Source organism: Drosophila sulfurigaster, chromosome 2L (assembly GCF_023558435.1).
Source record: "Drosophila sulfurigaster albostrigata strain 15112-1811.04 chromosome 2L, ASM2355843v2, whole genome shotgun sequence".
Lineage (NCBI taxonomy): Eukaryota > Metazoa > Arthropoda > Insecta > Diptera > Drosophilidae > Drosophila > Drosophila sulfurigaster.
This window is the reverse complement of record NC_084881.1, coordinates 23,475,346-23,498,845: the sequence shown is the minus strand read 5'-3', so window position 1 is coordinate 23,498,845 and position 23,500 is coordinate 23,475,346. Positions and strand designations below refer to the sequence as shown.

The window sequence follows — 23,500 nt, the reverse complement described above, 5'->3', positions numbered from 1 at the left end:
TATACAATATTTATATATGCACATGTGTCTGTCTGTCTGTCTGTCTGTATGTACGTGTGTGTTTGTGTATTTATATGCTTGTAAATTGATGGATGTATCTGCGCCGGCTGCGGTTACTTGTGGCTTACAGAGAAGTCATGCTCATGGCCTCCCTGGCGACCATTGCGTATTCATAGCTCGGCAAATGCTCTGAATAATGCTAATTCCGTATATTATTTAGGTGTTTTTGCAAACACGAAATTAAAAGGGGAAATTGTGATTGAAATTAAACACATTTCCTGCCTATTTCATGCACAGTTTGCTTTGCAAGCACAACAGCTGAGCAACTGCAATAGTTTATATCAGAAAAGGGCTTCCTGGGGATGCAATATATCTTTACCTTTAAGCTCTGTTCTTTAAGAGTTTCTCTTTAGCTTGTTTCTGTCTATGCATAACATTGCAAACTTTGCCAATAACTCAGACACAAAGCTATATTAAAATCACTTTAAAAATGAAATCGTTGCCGCATTTTTTTGCTTCAACTTTCAACCAAACAGCAGGCAGTAGAAACAGCAGAAAAAAGGGCGACGAAGAAATTGCTACTCCCGCTACATTCTTTTGCTTTTCTGCTTGGACTCATTTTCTTTTTATTATTTCGCACAATGAACGCACTTGGCGCGCATTAAGTAAGCCCCCAAGAAGCATTTATCAAATTTCTCTTTATAAATATTGTGCCAGCCAAGCAAATACTGTGTCTATAATTCTCTCGCTCTATCTCTCTCTGTCTCTCAGTCTGTGTGTGTGTGTGTGTGTTTCTGTATTTTTGAAACATTTATAAAACGTCAGGTGCGGAAAAGGAAAACCGTTGGGATGGTGGAGTAGCATAATGCGAGCTTAATGACAGCAATGAAGATGCCAAAATGATAAACAGCAAACTGCGGCCCAAAAGTGACCACGAACGAAGCGTTGGAAAATGCCCCAACAACAAAAGCAAAGTGAAAAACAAACAAAATTCAAAACAGGAAATGTGTTTGGTCATTTTGTGGTAAGTTGCGGGCGCCGCTCTGTGTGTGTGTGTGTCTATAAAATTGTGCTGATTATTCATGGTAAACAACTTGTTATCGTATTGAACTTCCCACTAAATACATATCGTTTAACAGTCGAGAATCGTTTTGCTTATGCTTGCCATTTGGGTGCGAATATTTTGTAGCATACTTTTAGGATAGACTACAAAATAAAAAATATGAGACGTGGGTTATTACGCAACTCTTAAAAGCCATTAAAAAATCGCTTGAAAAAAACACATAAAATTGTAATCTCGTTTGCTCATTTTATTGCCATCAATAAATTTATAAAAAAAAAATTGTTTACCATTAATAGTTATTTTTATCAATTTGAAAACTAATTTAGAGTTTCAAACATACTGTATTCATTTAAAATCAATTTTACATTTTCATTAAAGAGATGAAAAAACTACTTCGCTTTATTAATAGTTCGATCATTTATTCGGTTCGTTTGCTTTTAGCTATTTTATTTGCTGTCGCCAACTTTTGCGATTAATTAACTTTTTTCCAACTTGTTTGCCTCTAGCTTTGTTTTTTCTTTTTGTTTTATAAATATTTTAATCAAACAAGCGCCTTGAATTGCTGCATGCTTTTATCGAAGTTTTGACTCTACCTTTTTTTCTTTACTTGTATTTTCGTCTGTCTGCTATTATTTAACGGCTTGTTGTTTCGCCTCAGCAACATCATCATCATCAACGGCAGCAGCAATCTCCTGGTCGACGTCTGTTTAATGAGTTGGCTTTTGTAAGCGAGAAAAATTGCTTCAATACTTGCAGACAGATCTATTCGTAGTCTCCCCACTCTCGATTTGGCTTATTGATAACAATAAAAAAAAGGCAACAAAGCATTTCCATTCAAATGGCTTAGCTTCATTGTGGACTTTAGCCAGGCATTGTTTGTGGAATGACGAAGCGAGACTCGTCATCGGCTGAAGGAAATTGTAAACGAAGGAAAAACAGTTTCCTCAGTTATCATTTGTTTGCGTCGACATCTCTTTCACATCGCTTCGCCTCCCTGGGCGCACTTTAAATGTCAATTAGTTGTCAAATGTTTTATGCACTTGCCATTGGCCAGGCGAAAGAAGAAGTCGAAGTGGAATAGGAAGTCTGAACAAGTTTTCAACGTTTCGTTGTTGTAGCAAAAAGCAGAAAGTCGAAATAATAATAATTTATAACTATCAATGTCATAAGTTCATGACATGCTCATCAATCAATGCATTAGACAGCTCAGCTCAGCGCTGGCTGCAAGTGGGCAGCGAGATGAAGCTTCGGACAACAGTTGTTGTTCATCTTGTCGTTGTTGTTGCCTCTGCTTCTGCTTCTGCTTCTGCTTTTGCTGTTGTCGTACAATGAAAAGTTTTTCGCCTTTAGCCTTCTTAAGGCACCGCTCATAATTTAATGTTGCATACTTTTGTGCGCACAAGAATTTCCTAGCTACAATTGACAGCAATTGCGTTTTGGTTTCATGTTTTTCCCTCTTCTCTTTCGCTCTCTCTCTTTGCTCAACTATTTGACAAAGTTATCGAAATGGTTGCCCAAAACTTATTGGCAACATGGAAAGTTTTCTTTTTGGCCTGGGGATTGTGTTTAGGATTGCCCAAAGGATTCGCCTGGACATTCGTACAGTTGATTGAGTTTTATATTAATTCGATTTCATTGCGTGCCAAACGACAATTCAGTCGCTATTTCGCAAACGGAAATAAAGTTGCAGTTAGCATGAAATATGGCAATCGATTAATTGAACACTGTCAACTATTTATAGTACAAAAGACAACTTTCGGTTATTATTAAAGAGACATTTGTAAAACATAGTGCTTGGCAGAAATAAAATTACAACAGCTAATAAGTTCAGCGTAGAAAGAAATTGAAGAAATATTAATTATATAAAAAAAAACAGTATATTGAATATATCAAATCAAAAAAATTGAATACCTAGCGTAATCTTGAAGCCAGATTCTCGGTGCATACAATAATACATGTAGTTCTGAATATATATTAAGTGTACAATAAGATTCATAATGAATAAGAATTTTAAAAATACTTGTTAAAATAATTTCGCCTTAGTTTATTTAGCTTAAATTCTGAAATTGGCCGCAACCAAGGCTTTCATTTATTCATATTTTGAGCGTCTTTCATGATCCCCCATAATTTACTTCTTGCTTCACACATTTTTCCAATTTCCATTTGCGATTGTGCTCCGCTTTTTTCTTTTTCTCTTCCTGCTTTTGCCTCTGGGAGCAGCAATCCGGCAGGTGTGTGTGTTGTTGCTATATTACATATAGTACATATATTTTGCACTTTAACTGAACGCGCATTTCCCTTATTCGCTCTGCTGTTGCTGTTGCTTTTGCTTTGGTTTTCTCTTTCATTGTTATTATGCTGTTGCATCTTCTGCGTCTTCTGCTTCTACCACCAGGGCCATAAGTCCTGGCTGCTGTTGTTGCCGCTGCTTCTGGTCGTGTTCCTTATCCACCTCACGCCCTGCCCTGGGCTTATTCAAATTGACTCAATTTTTGTTAAATTTCCTGCTGGCCTGCAGTCTCGGCTCCATATATTTATGCCCCGGAATGAATCTCCAGTTTGCTGCAGGAGCAAACACACAACTTTCCTCTCTTTCGCTTCGCTCTTTTACTCTGTTTTGGCTGGTGGGGTTTACGTGCTCCTCCTCTTCATCCCTGCCCTCTCCCTTAATCCCGGCCAGCGAAATGTGTCGGCGCAAAAGCCAATTTAAAAATGCCAACAATGATTTATGCTATGTATCGGTTCAGTTCTGCATTCAGAATGCCGCCTGTTGTTTGTGTCTCCTTCTCCTTCTTCTCGTTTTTTGTTTGTTGCCCTTGCCATGCAGTAATTTAAATGGCGTACAGCGAATGCGCTTTAATTTAAACAATTAACCCTAATGATTAACCCTAACAAGGAAGCAGGCCAGTCGGCACATGAAAGCAACTCAGCCCAGTTTCAGCTCAGCGATGTTGCCAATAAAACTTAATGACTTAATGCCCCGGTCCAGGTTCCGTTAAGGCTTGCGTGTTATATTCGCCCAAAGTGGCAAAAGTCGCATAATTAAAACAACAACAATATCAGCAGCAGCAACAGCAATAACAACAGCAACAGCAACAACTACTACAACTACTTCGCCTACAACAACAATGGCCGTCATGTTGGGCCACTAAAACTAGTGCTAACAGCTCTATTTATATAAACGGCTCGACGGCAAAAGCGACAAAGTCATTGACTTCCTGTCCCTAACGCCAAATGGCCTTAGATACTCGTGCTCTGCAGGAGAAAGAAGAAAGTGAAAGAGAGGGAGGGACTGAAGAGTGGCATGTGTATGTGTGTGCTGAAAATGCTGCAGTAAAGTCACAATTAAAGTACACGAAACACGGGACTAAGCAATAAAAAAAACAACAACATCCTCGCTAATATAGGACTGAAAATATGAAGTCTACACTACTTCTGAATACGCTATAAAAAACCGCTTAAAAACATTTTAGTAAATGTGAAATTTCATTAACATCGAAAACACTTCCAAAAAACATTTAAACATTTTCCAGTTTAAATTATAAAAAGAAATAAAAAGAATAAATATAATATTTATGAAAAATATTGTTTGCAAAATAAAGTAAATAAAGTTTTAAAATATACTATTAATAACTGAAATTAATAATTTTATAAATTTTTTTAGTTCCTTTTTAAATTCACTATGAGAAGAGAAATTTAATTTAAATAAAAAATACGTCTTTAGAAGGCTTAAATATAAATGTAGAAATATATTTTCAAAATGTTGTTTAGAAAAATAAAAGCAAAGTTTAAGAATATACTAAAAAAAACAATTTTATAAATTACATTATGGTTTCCTAGTTTTCTCTTAGTTTTCTCTTACTTTCTCTTAGTTTTGTGTAATTTTAGTTTAAGTTACTTTACGGAAATGCACAGAATAATTTTCTTCATAATCTTAAGGTTTCTACACAAGTATTTTTTTGTGAACTGCAATCGCATTGCCGCTTGACCCATAATACCCTGCAACACCATCGCATGAACAATAACTAGTTTGCGACACTTTCTCTCTCTCTCTCTCCTTCAACCATTCCCATGCTTCTCTTTCCACCTCTTCCTCTGGCTCCATGCGCTGTGGGTGCTCGAATATCGTTCTGGGCATCGTTGGTGGCAGTTATAAAAGCCATTATAAACATATGTGCAACCGAGTGTCGTGGTGTCTTTACACCCTCTCAATCTCTCCTTCTTTTTTGCTCTTCCTTCTTTTACATGATGCTGCCTCTCACTTCTTGCAGCATCATTTCAAGTGCTTCCGCATACTCGACTATCTACGCATAACTTGCTGTATGCTAAAATGTGCACAAGTGTGTGTGTGTGTTATTATTGTTTGCTTAGCTAGACAAACACAACTAGACCCCAACTTCCAAGTGTATGTGAGTGTGTGTGTCCGCTTTTAAAGAGCTGTGCTGATAAGCATGTAATTGTCGACGATATAAAACACGACTCCCCCAAAAATATGAAATTTCTGCATAACATTAAAAATAAACACAAGCGGATTTTAATCATGCGGGATAAAAATATAACACCAGCAATAAAATTCATTATAAATTTCTGATTAGGAAACTAAGCGTAAGTTAATGAAATTATTGTTACTTCACTTGTAAGCATGGCGATAAGCAATTTGTATGAAATAAAAAAAAATTATTCAAATGTCGAGAAAAAAAATTAAATCATTTAATTATTACTAATAATCGTAAGTTTGCAATGACATCACAAATTCATTTATGTTAAATTCTCTCTAGTTTAAGTAATCTCTATTATATTATATAATCCGGCCGAAGGGAGTTTGTAAAATATTGAGAGAGAGAGAGAAAGAGAGAGAGAGCGAATTATGGAGAACAATCACGTAAAGTGACTCAAAGCGGAATTCTGATTATAATTAAAAGAAACTACACTCGAGATTTGACTTCAAGAGACCCTTTGGAATATAATAATAATAAGTTGAATTCATAAAAGAGTCCAAAGAGAGCTTATATTAAAGCAGAAGTATTTTTTCATTTTGAATATCTTTCAATTATACAATTACAAAACATTCTGATTTCTAACATTTGATATAAGACCAAGTTCTTATTTAGAAGAGGAAAACCCTTGTAATTTTAAGGCCAAAAATCCTATGATAAAATTATTATATTTCGTTATTATTTTTTCTTTATATTGTATTTTATTATTAAATTAGCGCATTTTAGTTATAAGACGTTCAGTGTTACAATTCTACTTTTAAACAGCGTGTTAAATGTAAAATTTATAATAGACGTTCCCTTTTGCGTTCATTTCACTTTCAAGAAACTTAATAAACCATTTCACACTTTATTAAAAAATCGCAAGGGTATTAAAAATAAGTGTGATAACTTTAGTTTCAATTGAAATACAAAGAATTTTAACCTTGCAGAGTGCGATGAATTGTGAGAGCTTACAACTAAGAACATTCAGTATTGAATTAGTTCGACAACTGAACGGATCACAATTAGACGCAATGTCAAGTGTGATCTGGTGTCTTATACTGTGTAGTTTAAGCAGTGCAACAATCGCGCAAATCAACTTGCAAAATGAAAAATTTATGCTACGTGTAAAAATTTTTAATATCTTTAAAATACAACAAGACAAACAACAAGTCGTAGACGCCTTGCTTGACGACACATTCTCCGGGATTGTGAAGAGAGCAGCCGATTGTCCACCAGAAGACCCTAAAAATACCACAATTAAACCCCATCCAGATAAGGTACAGTGTGGAAACGGTACAGTGTGCATCCCAAATGCCCAATGCATGGCTCCGATGGCGACTTTGATCGAAGGCAAATGTGAAAATGCAGATGAGATCTGTTGTCCATTCAATCAAACATTGGAAGAGATTATCAAAAATATTCCCGATTGTCCAAAATATATTAAATGTAGAGCTGGCACGGAATGTGTTGATAGTTTGCTTTGCAAATCTGATAATCCCCTTGGTGATTGTGACAAAGGAAAAGTCTGCTGCCGTAGCGAGGAAAAGGTAGCAACGCTCGACAATACTGATTCCTTTAACAGCACTAATTGAATTTCCTTGCAGAATATGTGCGGATTACGCAAAGTACCAACAAATCAAACTTATGGAGCTGGTTTCGGTGAATTCCCCTGGATGGTGTCTGTGCTCAATGCCAAAGGAGATTTTATATCTGGCGGTGTTCTGATTGCCTCGAACATTGTGCTGACCACCGCTAATCTGACAAACGGCGAAGATCTTGATAAACTCAGTGTGCGAGCTGGTGAATGGGACAAAGAGAGCACAGATGAATTGTATCCGCATCAAGATCGTTCAGTCAAAAGGATCCTGCCTCACGAGGGCTACAAGGGCGGCAAATACAAATACAACAACATTGCGATGCTCCAGTTGGAAAAACCCTTCAGCAATGCGCCGCACATTTCCCCCATCTGTTTGAACAATTCCCCGTATTCTTTAAATCGCACTAATTGCTTTGTCAGCGCTTGGGGCAGTCGATCGCGTATTCTGAGATCGTTTAACACCTCCTTGATAAATTCTAAATCTTGCGAATCGAAGCTTCACGCTCAAAAAATTCATTGGTTTGGTGATTTCATCCGTGACGATCTGCTGTGCAGCAAAGCTCTACCGCATATCGAAACATGCGGCGTCGATAGCGGCTCGCCACTTGTTTGTTCTTTCAAGCGCAGTCCCAAGCAATATGCTTTGGTTGGCTTAGTCACCTGCGGTTGGAGGTCCACGAAGGTGATTCACAATCTGCAGCCGGGTATATATAGCAATGTGGCGTATTTTGCGGACTGGATCGATGAACAGCAAAGTAATTTAAATTTGTGATTTATTGAAACACATGATAACATTAAACAGCAACACGATTAATCCCAAGACTAAAACTCTATGGAAAACTTTGATATCCTCACAACACGTGTCGCAGTTAACACATTTCCTTCCTCTTGTTATTTCTGAATGTTTTGCTTACATTTCTGTCCCATCATTTGTTGACCAAAACCAAAATGACTGCCACACGATAAAACTCACATGGCCAAAAAGAAAACCAGACTGATGGCAAACATCACAGCGCCTAAAATATACAGTGCAATCCCTTTTTTTGGCGTTTAACCTCAACGTGAACCCTGTTTGTTTGTTTGTTTAGGTGGCAACGAGATGATTAAAAATAATTTCCCTGCAAATGTCCGCCGGTTGTTTTGCCATCCTGTATCCTGCACATCGTTTAACCTCCCAACACAAACAATGCACAAAACTACAATGTATTTTATATAGTATAATAGGAGACTATGCGGCCAGCGACCTCGCTTCAAATTTAATTGAAACCCGACCCTCGAGAGACAATTGCATGCCACTCATACACCGTACTATAATCCACACTACACAGAATTTAATTGGCCATAATTAATAAGTTTAAACACTTGGCAAGTCGTCAGACAATGTCAAAGGCTTAGAACATTAATCACTTGACACCATTACGCTGCGAAAAAGCCATCAAAATGGGGCGCAAATTATAATTAAAGTTAACACAATTAAGCACTAATTTTAAGAGCTCGTTTCACGAAATGTTCCCAAAAATGCCAGAGAAGCTGTTTCCCATAAATCCACCTTAAGAACCACGACGATTCTGCACTTGATGGTCGAGCTACCTCATAAACCAATTATAACTCACGCCAATAGCGATAAATCAATAAAGCGTCCTCGGCAGAAATAACTCGACTCCCGATTGCTTTTTCTCAGCTTTGCCGTGTGTTTACTCTTGCCATAATTCTGGCTGTCAATTTATAAATACTTTTGATTTAAAGCAGTGCAAGAAAACCAAAACTTATTGTGGGAAGCAATAAAGTTAAATAAAAACTGAAATAAACCGTATTCAATAAAGTATTTTTTATTTTTTTTACTTTTTTTAAGACTAATGCAATAGCAAAATTAGAAAAAATTATATTTTATGTAATTAACTACGTATTTATACCTTGAAAATAAATAAAGAAAGAAGAATTGACAATCACAAAGGAAAATTAACAAGTTTACATTTTAATACCATAATTGTGTTTTGCACACAAACAAAAATGTATTTTAAGCGTTTTCTATTCAGAAATGCATTATTGTCTTGATTAGAATTTTATAATTGTATTTCTGATGTTGCTTAATTTCTACGTATTACATTCGCTTTTTACTCTTTACTCTTTTATTCATAATTGTTTATTCAATCGAATGTTTTAGAGCTTAAACTTATTTCTTGGCAAGCAAGAGTTCAATTTGAAAATCCAAATGCATTTATCATAATTAACTTTCACATAGTTCAGCATAAAATTAAATTAAACAAGTAAGAAAGCTTCTGTATAGTGGGCTCGACTACAAGATACCCTCCACCCATTTTAAAATATACCGAGTTTATATACCGAAAATATACCAATGGCTATTTTTTTGGTATATCGATATTGTATCACCAATAATACAATAACTTTCGGTGTATTTTAGTATTTTTATACCATAGAGAACAAAATATACCAGATTGTCAGCCAAAGAAACTTAGACCTTAGTTGTAACTAACATACATACATACATATGTATGTGTTTTTAGCCTTACAAAAGTATTTTTTAAATAATCTTTACAATTTTTATCCGATCGCAACCAAATTTTCGACAATCATAAATACTGTAGTTATTTTTGTCTCAGAGGGTATAACAAACAAACACATTGATGTTTACTGCCGAGTTAATAAATTTTATTTGGCATTCGGTTTTCCTTCAACGTGCTGGAAATCTAAGAAGCAACTCATTCAATTTCCTAATCATATTTCTGGCGAAAGGCTAATCCCAATTTTCATTCTGTATTTTCCATTTTAGGTAATTGATTGTCAAACGAAATTAATTTATGTGTCTGAGGCTGAGACTCTGTCTCTGTCTGAGTCTCCGTCTCAGTCTCAGTCTCCGTCAGCTGACTGGATGGAATGGTTGCTGTGTGGAAACGCTTGAGTAAGTGGCCGGCAATATATCACGCATTTGAGTAGACGCTACAAAAACAACTACTAAATAATTGTTAATGTATTACGAATAATTTATGACACTATTTCATAAAAAGCAATAATTTTTCAATATCAAACCAGGCGGCAAACTGAAACTGCAAACGCAGCAGAGAAGGGCAAGAGGAGGGGGAGAGAAAGGAACGCCCTGCACAGTTGCAGTTGAAAGCTGCTCCTCAGCCCTTCCTCTTACCCCTCTTTTTTACCCTGTTAGACGTAGCTGCTGCTTTCGTAATAAGCTTGATAAATAATAAAAGAGCGCCAGCAAAGTGAAGTGGGCAGCGGAGGGGCGAGTTGAGTGGTGTTCGAGGGGTGAGGGGTGAGGGGTGAGAGTTGACTGTCGCTACACACTGAAATTTATCATTTTTCATAGCTGCAAGCTGCACTTTCTGAAACATTTCACTCAGCGAGCGCGGCAAGCGGTGCTCCTTGGCTGAAGTAACCCAATCTCCCCAGTTCCCATTCATTCCCGCTCTCGCACTCTTTTGACTCTACATCAGAACTTCCTTCTTTCATCTCGATGGGCAATCTCTTCCCTCTCATCCGTAGCTGGAGTCTCATATTTTTGGCTGCTTAGACCTCCTCAGCGTCTCCTTTCATGTTTGTTATTGCTGTGCCAGGCTGCTGCCATTGCTGTTGCTGCCTGGCAAATGTTTACGGAAAGAGATTAATTGATTCCACTTGGCTGCATACACAGAGTGTCCCTGCAGAGCCTCTGAGAGTGTCCTACCCTACCCTACCCTGTCCCCCTTCATTCAGTTCCTTGCCAGCTTGCCAGAGTTTGTTACTTGGTTTTTGAGGTAGGAAATGCTACTGAATTGTTTGTTGGCATTTTGCTGACGGTTTCGGTTAAGCCACGTTCGCCACATCAAGAATTACTACCAGAGTTCACGATTGCACCAAGAAATATCATATTTACCCTATTGGCAAAAGTTTATTAATGATTTCTTAAGCATCCTGAATATAATATTCTAAAAACTTCAGAGAAGAATTATAATTAACTATTACTCTTAATTTATTTGTGTATTACTGTTTGTCACCTCGAGCTAAACTTTTAATTCGAATATTTCAGATTGTTCCAACAAATATGATATTTATCATATGTGCCAAAGTTTTTTTTTTCGAAAGTTAAGAGCTTACTAATTAATTAGAAATTGTTATTAAAATAAACTTTAGCATTCAGAATTTTTTCTTGATTCATAATTTATTTATTATTCAAATACATTATTGGCTACCAAACGATAAAGCCTCTGATAGTTTTAGCATTCAAGTTAGAGATGAAATATCATGTTTAACTGCCACTAAGGTAATTCATGATTTCTCTACCTGACAGTGAACTATTAAGCTGCAGGATTTTCAATCAAAACTTACTCCGCATATCAAATGAATACTCGTAACCTTATTAGAACTCTCAGTACTCAGTACTTTATGAGTAATTTCCAGCTGATATTTGATATTATTTAGGCAATTAAATCTGCCTAAATAAGCTTAGAGCATTGCATGAGATAAACCTCTTAATTTTTCTAGATTGAAATTGCGGGGTACAAAGTGTTTACTCTCAATAAATGTGAATTTATTTCCACGTCATTTCATCAATTTTCTCACATTACTCAATAATAAATAAAAAGGTCAATCCTCCCGCATTTGCTACAACTCTGGTTACACACACAACGCCCCAGGAAAAAAAGAAGGACAATTGAAAATGTAAACATAGTTGATTATGCAATTAAAGCTTCAGTTAATCATTCATTTTGGTTTTTAAATAATGTCATTTATCATAATTATGTCATTTATCATAATTATTTTCATGAATGCAAATGGCATTTAATTTGTAATGCGAAAAAAAAATTACACACCAAATTATCGACTATTAAAAAACATTTCGATTTTGCAAGAAAAATGTAATGAACATAAGGTATTGTCTATCGATAGGAAGTAACCAATTATAATTTGAATATTATTTTCTTCAGTTTATAATAAATAAAAGCAAATGCAGTGAGGGTGAAAATAAATCAATTTTTAACACACATAGTATCCAAGCTATATATTATATAGTAATCAATAGTAATAAGTTGACCTAAAAATTTAAAATTCTGTCTAAAACACTGTAAGGAAAACAGATTGAGAATAAGATATTCAGTTAAAATAAATCATATTTAACGACTCTCATATTTCTTTATAATTTTCTCTTATTGTAAAAAGATAAACATCTCCAAAATATTTTATAAGGCGGCACCAAAGATTTAGTATTTCAATAAGTAATTAAAGTGGGAACTTAAAAACCTAAAGACTATTGTTTTTAATATTTCATTACTTTTCGGAATACTCCTATATAGTTCTTCAAATTATAAAATATTTACTTTTTAAGATTGAGAGAGAGATTGAGATTAAGATTAAGATTACTATAAGAAAGGAAATGAAGTTAAGGAAACTTAAAGTTAACACATTCAAATAAATATAAAAACAACTAACTAAAATAACAACAAAATTTGCAGTAATCATAAATTCTATAGCTGATGTATGATGAACAGCTAAGATTTATGATTGTTATACGCTTTTTTTACATTCTATTTTGTTGTATATCGATCTCTCTTAGTCTCTGAGATCTAGGTGCTTATACAGACGGACGGACAGACAGACGGACATGACTATATCGTCTCTGCTATTGACGCTGATCAAAAAAATATATACATGTAAATATTTATGCCTTTTACATGCATAAATACCATTCTTTCCTATGGGAAGCGGGTATAAAAATATAAAATTCATATATACCCAATATCGTATAAGCTCGTCTTTAGCGTAGTATTCAGATTTTAAATTTAGATGACACTGTATTTGATGCAGAAATAAATGTTGCATAGCAACTGAGGGCGACTTGTCCGCCTTCTTTTGTGTTGAATGGAAAGGGCGACGATGGGAAAGAAAGAACTTTGAGACGTTTTCAAAGCTGCCAGAGCGAACACAGTTGCTGATGTTAGGAAGAGGGGCAAAGGGAGCAAAATGCATAAGCTTTGCTCGTATACTTATATACATATTTAACTATTGGTATGCTTTACATGATTAAAACTTTATAAATGGCAAAAGGACAAAGGATTCGCCAGCCAGAGTTGGCGCCAGATTCAACGCCAGCACAGTTAACGAGTGCTCAAAAACAGTGGCAACGCTTTTTTACAGCTCCGCTGGCAGCTTGGCAAAACTTTTGCTCAAAACTTGACGCTGGAGCCACCCCGCCTCTCTACGCCAAGTTAGTTGACGAGGTTCTGAGGTTGTGGAAAGACGAGCAAATCTGAGTGTAGAGGAGAGTAAGAAAGGAAGGAAGGAAGGAAGGTTCCCTGCATTTAATAAGTGGCGAGCTGGCAAAGACTTTTGCTTTTGCCAAAAAAGAAGCCGAGCCAAACATTTGAGACATGCCACAGCAACCAGTTTTAATGTTTGACAAGCAAAACATGCAACCATGCAGCGTTGTCCCCACTGCCAACTGCAGTTGCCACATCCCATGCCACACTTGCCCCGTTGCGGTTTTTTGATAAGTTCAGCTTGTCAGGCGTTTCGAAGTGACAAATATATTTAATTGCTTGCAGAACTTGGCTGCCAAAAACTTTTCCACCCAATACGCTTCCACTCCCATTCCCATTTCCACTTCTTCTTGCTCTTCCTTTCCTCTCTGCAATTTTTTCTTTAATTTTTATAGTTTTGTTTGTTTGTCGCTTTTGACATGTGTGAAATAGACGTTTTTATAATTGCTTTTAATTGCGTTTTCATTTGCTGCCTTAATCACAACTCGCTGCATTTCAGTTCTCCACTCATTATACATACATTTAATACATATCCAGCTGATATCCTTTCTCTTTCCACATCTTTCAATCGATTGCAATATGCTCTCGAGCAGAATTAACATTTTAATGGCGTTCCAGCAAAATGATTAAAATTTCATTTTTATGCTTTTTTCTGCTCCGTCACAATAGAGCTGGCAAGGGAAATATGCAGCGAGTAGTTGCAACATTTTTTCTTTATAATTTTCGCTTGCAACTTGACTTCAACTTTGCCATGCAAATTGTCATTAAGTCATGATTGTTGTTCGATTCAAAAGTTTTGCATTTAGTTGAAGGAAAAAAGTTTTGAGCAAGACACAACTTAACAAAGTTCACGAACTAAACGTCATTTAAGACTGGAAAATTTTAAAACCACTCAATGAACAATAAACTTTAAATCACTAGAAAAAGTAAAGCGACTTATTATAAATATATTTATAGCAAGCTTTAATTCAGTGTGTCTTATTTTATTTAAGCCAAATGTAGCTAAGAAGTCTCAAAGAATATAGAGAAATAAGACATATAGTATATATTTATAGCAGCTTTAATTTATATTTCATACATAAAGAATTTATTAATTTGCTTTTATTTGTTACCAATGTATGAAATAATTTTTGTTATACAAAAATTTTTCGCATGGTTGAAATAGTAATTTCTATAGATGTTGCATCCCTCTATTTTACACAATTCAAGTTCAATTATCGAAATTGTTAATTAAATTCAGCGTACATAATTTTAATGACACAAAGGCATTTTCATAAATCGCTAAAAGTTGTTTCGTGTCAACACGATGAGGCGGGCTGGCTTTTAATAGCAAATATTATTGCAGATGCATAAAGCGAGAGTTATGACTTTACACAACATTAACGACATCGAAAAAAGGGGGGAAAAAACAAAAACATAAATTCTCGATTAATGCATTTTTTATGCAAAATAATAATGCTGTGAAATTTGAATGAAATTCAATTGAATTGGAGTGTTATAAGCAGCTATTAAACAAGTGCCATCAACTGTTTATTATAGCCAATTGACAGAGACAAAAAGAGGGAATAGATAGAGTGAGAAGAAGAAAGAGAGAGATAGGGGAGCAGGAGAGCAGGAGAGTAAGATCAAAACAAAACACTAAAAAAAACTTAATGCCTTTTGAAGTTGACTGTTGAACATAAACAAAAGACGTATACGTAATGCGAAATTGGCTGGTCAAATAAAGGATCAGAAGCGCAGGTTAGTTCTTCCTCTTCACGTACGAATATGTGTATGTATAGGTGTTTATTGGATTACCTAACTGTCGCCAGGCTGCAACTTCATCGACTGGGCCTCTGGTCCTTTGCCTGTTTGTCAATACTAATCTGGTCGTAACACACACAAGAGTTTGCTGACAGAAAGAAATGGAAAGCGGCGAGGCGTAGTCGTTGGCAGAGTCGGAGATGGAGATGGAGATGGAGACGGAGTCGACGCTAAGGACCTCCTGTGGCGACAACACAATCAATGCTGAAATCGAAAGCAGCGGGAACTTTTGCGAAGGCCGTGTACCGTGTGTGTTCCATGTACTCCTCCTCCTCTTCCTCCTTCACGTCGAGTATTTGAACCGGAAATCAAAATAAACAACAGCAAATCAGTCAAACAAACAAACAACAAACAGCAGGCTGCGAGTCTGGCTTTTGCTGCTGGGCTAAAAGCAATAAGGTCAAAATGCGAAACACACACATACACACACACACACACACACACACACACTCACGACATCGGCAATTTTTGTGACAAAGCTACTCTACACTTTATTTACGAGTGTGTGTATGTGTGTGTGTGTATCGTATGTTCATGTGGCCCAATAAAAGCTAATGGCACTGTCGCAATCACCAGGCCACTTACAGGCTTGAGCTTGTGACTCGATGTGTGCTTCGCATGCAGCATCAGCAGCAGCAGCAGCTCTTACAATTAGCTGGAAATTAATGGCAACAACAAAAAAGAAGGTAATTGCAAGTGGTCAGCAGAGAGGATACAGAGAGGTCTCTTATTAAATTCCCTCTTGTTAAATAGACAGGTGAATCGCCAGTATAAAAAAACTTTGAATATTTTTAGAGCGAAAAGAATACCAAAGAAAAGATATTTCCGATTATTAGCTTTTCTGTTGTTTGAAATTGACAATAGAATTCTTACTTCAGTTTTAGCTTAGTTTTGTATTTATCAATAAAATCTCAAATATAGTATACTTAATTCAAATTCAATGGAGAATAACATCGCTAGCGTCTGTAATATAACAGCATTATTTTTGTATTTTATGATAACCAACAATATGAAAAACTTTATAGAATTATCGATTGATTATTAATCGTAATAACACGGAGTTTTTTAATCTATTGCCCTCGCTCTTGGTTATATACATATGTAAAATTAAAAAAAAGACAATTCAAGTAATTACTTTAAAAGTAAAAAAGGAGTTTGTCTTTTAGTGCTGAAAAAATCGTTAAGCCAACAATACATATAGTATTGTTAGAATACAACTTTGTGTTATATTTAGATAATTAATTACTGATCTACATTGAAAAGCTTTCTGACTACATTCAGTTTTTGGACTTTTAACTTATGTGTGCGTAATAATGAACATAAACTGTAAAGTATGAATATATTTATAATTTCAATAAAAATTCTGTTTATTCAAATATGTTCAAATATTTTTCACTTTAACGCCATCAATATCCATATGTGCTATTTGATGAAATTGGATTATAACAGAGTTTTTATTGATGTAATACAAAATATGTAAATTAGTTGCATTTTGTTGTATGTAGCGCCGTGTGAAGAACTTCAGATAAGACTCTAACTTCAAAAAAAATGCTTGTAGCGAACTGTCGATACTTATTGTTATTATCTTTTTGTGTTATCAATATTTTGACAAATTTTCGAGAATCTATTAAGATTATTATTTTTTATTTTTAATAGGTTACATTTTGATATTATAACATAAACTGAGCCTCTAGTCAAAAGCAACATCAGCCTACTTGAATTACAGCTTTCATGATTTATCTAATAATTTTTAATTTTACAAAATACAAATTTTGTCAGTATTTAAGTACTTTGCATTTGTTAATTTCAATAAACGAAATGTTTCACATAATTAAGTATACTAACTGTTGTACACAGAATAGTTCAATTTTCCCAACAAGTTTGTTAATCAATTTTAGCTGCTAAAGCGAGTTGTTTTAATACCCAACTAAAACCTCAGCATCGATTTGATTGCGGGCAAATGTTTCTTTCCTCAAGTTTCTCTTTCCCACTCTCCGTGCTTCTCTTCTACCTTTACTACACTGTAAGCCACAAGCAAGAAAAAGAAAAAGGTCAAGAAATTGCTTGCGTTGACCTACTGTAAATTCCGCAAGGTAAAGGAATTTTTATTATTATTCAATTTACAAGCGACATCAAAAGGCAGCGGCAAACACTTGAAGCATTTACAGCCACGCCTCCTGCTCCAGGCCGATGCCATCGTTCCTCCTCCCTGGGCAACCGATTTCTTCTTTCGGTTTTTTTTTATGAAAATTACATTTTTACATAATTTAACAAGATGAGGGAAAGTGAAAAGGCAGAGAAGAGGAGAGAAAAGCGAAGGCGAACTTCAGTTCAGTTCAGTTGAGTTCGTTCGTCATGCTGTCAGTCAGCCATTTTTTTTTTATGTTGCTACTTGAATTTCGCTGCCGTTGTCGATGTTATGGTTGCTGTTGTTGTTGTTGTTGTGGTTGTTGCATTGACCACTAAAGTAACCATAAAGCGGCATAAAATTTGTGCTCTATGGAAGGTTGGCTCTATAAGAGAAGTGGCACTTGAGTGGCCGCACTTTGAATGGGTTTTAAGGTGCCTCCATCTTGGCCATATCTGCCACTTTTACCCCGCTCTTCAGGCACACCCTTCGACCCCTTCAACTCCATCCCGTCCTCCTTCCTCTCTCTGGCGCATATTTAAGCGCAAATGATGTTGTAAATACAATTTTTTAGCAAGAAAAATGTCTTCATCGTCAAGTGGCTGCTGGCTAACGGCGGTTTCTCCCTCTCCCCTCTCCACTCTCCACTCTCACCCTCTTCCTCTTCATCACCATCTTCATCTTTAGCCCCAATACAAATGGCGTAAAAGCCTCGTGTTGTTGTTGTTGCTGTAGCCAAAAGGTTTGCTAAGTGGAAATGGGTGCTTTGCGCTAAAAAGGGATGGGGAGAGGGGCAGGGCACGGGGTACAAAACTGTGCTAAAATGTTGTTTATGCGAGGGTTGCCCCAGCAGCCGACAAACTTTCGCTAGGGTTGCCTTGCCATCGTGAGTGAGTTAACAAGGATTTGCTGGCTTTAGCCAAAAATTGGTTCATTCACCATTCGTCCGTTTAAAGCGAACTCAAAGTTTAATAGAGTTCGAAAACTTTCGCCCCTCTCAAACTGTTCTTGTAATGCTGTTAAATATATTTTCGAAAATTCTTAACATTAGATAGATATTTAGAAAAACAGTAGAAAACTGCTCTAACAAAGCTACAACAAGTTAAGGGACTATTAAGCTCTTTAAAATAGAGTAAAATAATCACAATATATCTTACTTTTAAGAAGTCGAAAATAAAGATGTTGCAAAGTGATGTAAAAATGAATCATTGTTTAAAATAACATTTATTTTGATTTAAAAATCGAAATCTCAGTCCAAATTCTTCACTTTTTTATATTATTATTGATTTCAATCCAAATCTCGGATTATTTTTTTAACATTTAATATTTAAAGATAAGTTTAAATGAATTTGTTCTTTCAAAAATTGATCGAATTAAGTTTTTTGGCAATACTTTTTTCTAGAAACATATTGTTCGCTATATAAATACACACATCTGATTTTCAACCATTAAGATTTTTCAAATGAAGTGCTCTCAAATAATATTTATTAAATGTCCCACTACGAATTAATTTTTTTGACGAAAAGCTTAAAAATTTAAAATCCTTAAATTTGAAGTCAGTAAAAGTCACAAAGTTCTTTATTATATTTTAACTCACTAAAATGTTCTATTCAAGTTTTTTCGCAACACATTTTTATTTGGAGATATTCACGTATGATTTTCAATTACGAAAATTTTTAAAATTTAGTTTGCTTCAAAAAAAAGTTGATGGTATTATAATAAAATATAATAAAATTGCCAATAAATGCTTCAAAAAAGCTTAATAAATAATTGTTATAGAAGCCACAAGAGAACATATCGGAGCAGGCTTATTAACGGCTAGAAAATCAAGTGAAGCCAGTGCAAAATCGTTTGTTAATCAGCCTGAAGCCAATTGACTAAAATCGCAATAAAATTGCTTAAGGCTGCGTTTAAACTTTAATGCGGCAGAATAAGCTGCACAGACTTTAAGGCCAAAGCCAAAGCCAATCGCCAATGGCCAACGCTTCGCTGGCTTCACTTCGAGCTGCGACAAAGATAGAAACAAGAAACAGTGAAGCGGAGAGATGAGCAGAAGAGGAGGTATTATCATTACCAGAAATGTCCTGCAGCGTCAATTTGTAAGCGCCGTTGGCATTGTGCCCTCTGTGTGTGCAGCCAAAGGACTTGAAAGCAGGACCACACAGAACAGTCAGAATAGTCGGCCAGGAGACACTTAAGCAGCCAGCGACACTTAAGTCTAATGGTGCTGTCAACCACGCCCCCCTTTCGCCGGTCGACGCCCTCTTCCTTATCCTTCGCCCAGCGTCCTTGCACGCATACAAATTGACAATTTTATTGGCACATAAATTAGCAAAAAATAATCAATAAGCAATGTGCCAAAAACGGCGATTTCAATGGACAAATAAATTGCATTTATTGGCCACATTTATGCAGCAATTGCCAGGATAATACAAGGACGATGAGTACTTTTTTTGTTGGTGTCAATTACTGTGAATATTTCGAAGAACTCGACTAATTGCTTCATTTGCACTCAGCACTCAAAAGGGAGAGAAAAAGTCATTCCTCCCCTTGTTATTTGATGAAAACTTGTCGCTAATTAACTGGATTTTTGAGCAGCAGTTTGGCTAATTTATAAACTAAATAGTTTGAAGTCAAACTTATCAGAAGCGAGTGTCTTTTCACTTCATCTTAACCCAGTGCTCCCTTCCATGAATGCAAATTTCTATTTTGGCTGCTGGCCAACTGCAAAAAAACAAAGAATGAGGAGGAGAAGTAAAGTAGGGAAACAGGAAAGAAAAGACTAAACAGTACTATAGTTAAACGCCGGAAATGAAATACAAGCCAAGCGACAAACAGCAAGGGAAGTGGGATGCGGGCCAAGGGCAAAAATGAAGGAACGAGAAAATGTGTTGCTGTCAAACTTAACAGAAATTAGAACGTGATTAGATTTCATTTAAGCATTTAGCAATTCGCATTTCGCATTTCACATTTCGCACTGAAGTGACAGCCAGCATGACAGCATCGCGGACTTGAAAATTATATTATATTTGCCGCACGCAAATTTATTGGCAATTAGCAAAACTGAGGTAAGGTCTCTGAGCTATAGATAGATATTGGGGCAATGAGTATGAGAGCAGAACATTAATTATAACGAGCATAATTAACAAATCTGGCAATCAGTTGCTTAACTCCACTCTACACAGACGCAAACACACAGACAACTCTCTTCTCATAAGCGTTTAATCAGGGCGAAGGACAGACCGAAGGACATGGAGGACATGGAGGACTGTGCTCAGTCAGACGTATTAATTAAAGCTCAGCTCTGCGCTGTCCACGCAAGTAGAAGTTATTATCTGAGCCAATGTATAAGTATAACTAGTTCTTTGGCTAATTTACGGTATTAATGAGTGTCAAGGAGCAACATGAAATCGTCCTATAATTGGCCAGGCAAGGCCAGAGATTGAGACTGAGGATGGAGACTTGCCTCTTCTGCTTTCTCTTTCCTGTCAGTCAACGATACCCATGTCACCTATGCGAGAAACCCATTTGAAGGAGAAACCCGACACAAAAAATAGGGGGGAAGCAATGACAGGCTGACATGACGCAATACAAGAAACACGCAGGCAAACACAGTCGAAGAAGGACAAGCAAAGAACAACATACGAGAGTGTCGAGTTAATCGTTGCAAAGTTAAACAAACACAAATAGATTAGTTCAAAGTTCACTCCACGCCCGATGCCAAAAATCAAATTGTGTCAACTTGGCATCCAAAAAAAAAAATGGGAAAAAAGAGAACATCAAGGACATCGCGACTACTCCGCAAACAGCGAGCATCGAGAGAAGAATGAAAGGAATGTGAACATGCGACAGGGAAAACAAATTGCTTTTGAGTCAAACGATTGAGGCCTGATTGACGACGAGTGATTGACGATTGACTATTGATTTTTACTGGGCATAACTTTAGCTAAAACCACATTAAAATGCGTCATGTTGCTTTCCTTATTCTCAATGCTTTGTCAACCAGAAAAGTCTTCTGAATATTTTGAAATGCAATACTATTTTCTTCCTTTCAACTAAAAATAAATTAAGAACTTGATCTAAAACTCATTTAGTTTCTTATCAATGTCATCTCAAAGAAGACTTTTAAATATGAAAACCGTGTCAAAATCTAATTATTTTGACTTGCAGTGAACTGAACAAAAATTAAAAAGTGGTCAGTCTATTTCTCAAATATTTCTACCAAAATTTATAAAAATACATTTTAAACTAAGATATATAAGTACATATGTATGGTAAAAGAGTACTTAAAATTTGCATCCAGTTCTGTTCAAGATGCCAATGTCAGCTGCCTCAGATTATGTGTATTATTGGCTTCACTAAAAAATCCTATTTTGTAAAGTTGCCTATATTCGCGCATAGAATTAAATCATATAAGGCATAAGGCAGTCGAAAGCCTAAGTCTCTTTGCAATATTAGTGTGTTTATGTATTAAATTCTAAAATTTAGTAATGTACGTATAATTTAAGACCTCTTTACAACTTAAATACTTTAATATAGTAAGCGTCTGCAACAACTTGTAAGTTCAAGTTTATTTCGTTACCTTCTCGTTCTCACTTCGAGACTTTCTATCGATGCAGTTAACCCGCTTTCACTCACATTTGACATGACTTTGACTGGCATTAGCATGAACGACACATTTTGCCGCTTATATGCAATCATGTGGCAAATGAAAGGAGCTTAACTAACCAACCGCTTTGTCATCATTCCCATCGTCTCCATCATCATCATCATCGTGAACATTCTCTACTATCAGTGGCAATCCTGGACTGCGTTACTTAGCATAAATACGTATAGTCGAGGCTAGGAGCATGCTAATTAGCTTACAGACATCGCAACATTTCATTAAACAAATGGTCCCTGGTGTATCATTTTAATACGCAATTACAACCAACTCAACGCCACTCAATTGCCAACGCAGCCCTGCTTTACTCCGCCCTCAAGTTAGTTAACTTGCCCAGATACGAGAGACGATACTTGAGCATAAGCCGAGGCAATAAATTTCATTTCATTTGATGCTCAACCAGCGCGCTGGTTACCTACGCAATCATCATCATCGGGTAGGTTGCCCTGGCAAGGGGCTTTAAATTATTTGATAATTTATGTGAAAATTATGTGACAATTGAGCGAAAAAGTGAATCGACGCTCAGTACTAAGAAGTGCTCAAGTTACTTGGCAACAAAGAACGGAACGAATCGGAGGTCTTTCTTTATTGGAAACTGTGGTCACATCATCAATCAATTAGGAGCAGCCATCTCATATCTCATACCAGATGTCGCCGTGTTTCAAGTCCAGCTGCGGCTCCATTTCCTCAATGTCATGAAAGATGCGCAACGGGCAAACGAATCTGAGGAACTCATAGAGCACAAAGTACAGAGTGCCCAACATATCGGTGTCCAGATGATGTTGATGATGATGATATTGGATAGCACAAACAGTATCCAATGTACGGGCAATGGGGATAAAGACTCAGCAGCGACAATTGATGTCGCGGACAGATGGGAGGTGCGCTCAAATAGAAGAAGGATTTGGCCAATGCTGCAAGCAGTTTGAGATTAAGTTATCAAGAAGTTTACTTTGACTGTGATCTCATTATTCGGTCACTTACCACGCGCCACAACTCGTGCAATGTGTTTAATTGATTTGAATTTAAACAGATGAAGAGACTTGTGTTTGCTTTGATACTTGAATTTCATTTCGAGAATCGAATTTCAAAAATACACAAAACAACTCATAAACATCTCAAGGCCTGCCACTTGAGTTTGAGGCGCTGCCAACTCTTCTGTTATTTCTAATTAACGCCATGGCTGTACCCACAGAAATTTAACCACAGCTTCGTGATTACACCTCAATTTGTTGGCTTTGTTGTTGTCGCTACCTGAGATTTCCTCTCGCCAAGGGGTTGCGGCATTGTTGTTGGTGAATTATTAAAATGCTTTAATTCACGTTTAATTATTAGATTATTGCCTGTGCATAGTTAATGAACGTCAACAGCAAACCATTGTCTAAATTATTTCATTTTCATTATGGCTCCAACTCTCTTTGCGGCTTTACTTATGTATAGTAAAAGCCTCCTCTCGGCAATAATCATAGCAAGTGCACGAAATTAATACTGCGCACAAATTC

At 36.2% G+C, this 23,500-nt stretch overlaps 3 protein-coding genes across 4 annotated transcripts in view; 2 read left to right on the top strand and 1 right to left on the bottom strand.

Annotated features, from left to right (window-relative positions):
* LOC133850297 (uncharacterized) overlaps positions 1-23,500 on the top strand; it is a 79,538-nt gene that overhangs the window by 39,649 nt on the left and 16,389 nt on the right. The window lies entirely within an intron of this gene.
* On the top strand, positions 6,577-8,798 carry LOC133850407 (phenoloxidase-activating factor 2-like). Its single transcript, XM_062286497.1, has 2 exons — positions 6,577-7,088; positions 7,146-8,798. The coding sequence occupies exons 1-2, from the start codon at positions 6,657-6,659 to the stop codon at positions 7,908-7,910; spliced, it is 1,197 nt and encodes a 398-aa protein (XP_062142481.1). The 5' UTR covers positions 6,577-6,656; the 3' UTR covers positions 7,911-8,798.
* On the bottom strand, positions 22,543-23,132 carry LOC133850764 (uncharacterized). The gene is made up of 2 exons (XM_062286951.1): positions 22,983-23,132; positions 22,543-22,912 (listed from the first exon to the last, which is right to left on the bottom strand). Exons 1-2 carry the CDS (start codon positions 23,068-23,070, stop codon positions 22,731-22,733), a joined length of 270 nt encoding a protein of 89 aa, XP_062142935.1. The 5' UTR covers positions 23,071-23,132; the 3' UTR covers positions 22,543-22,730.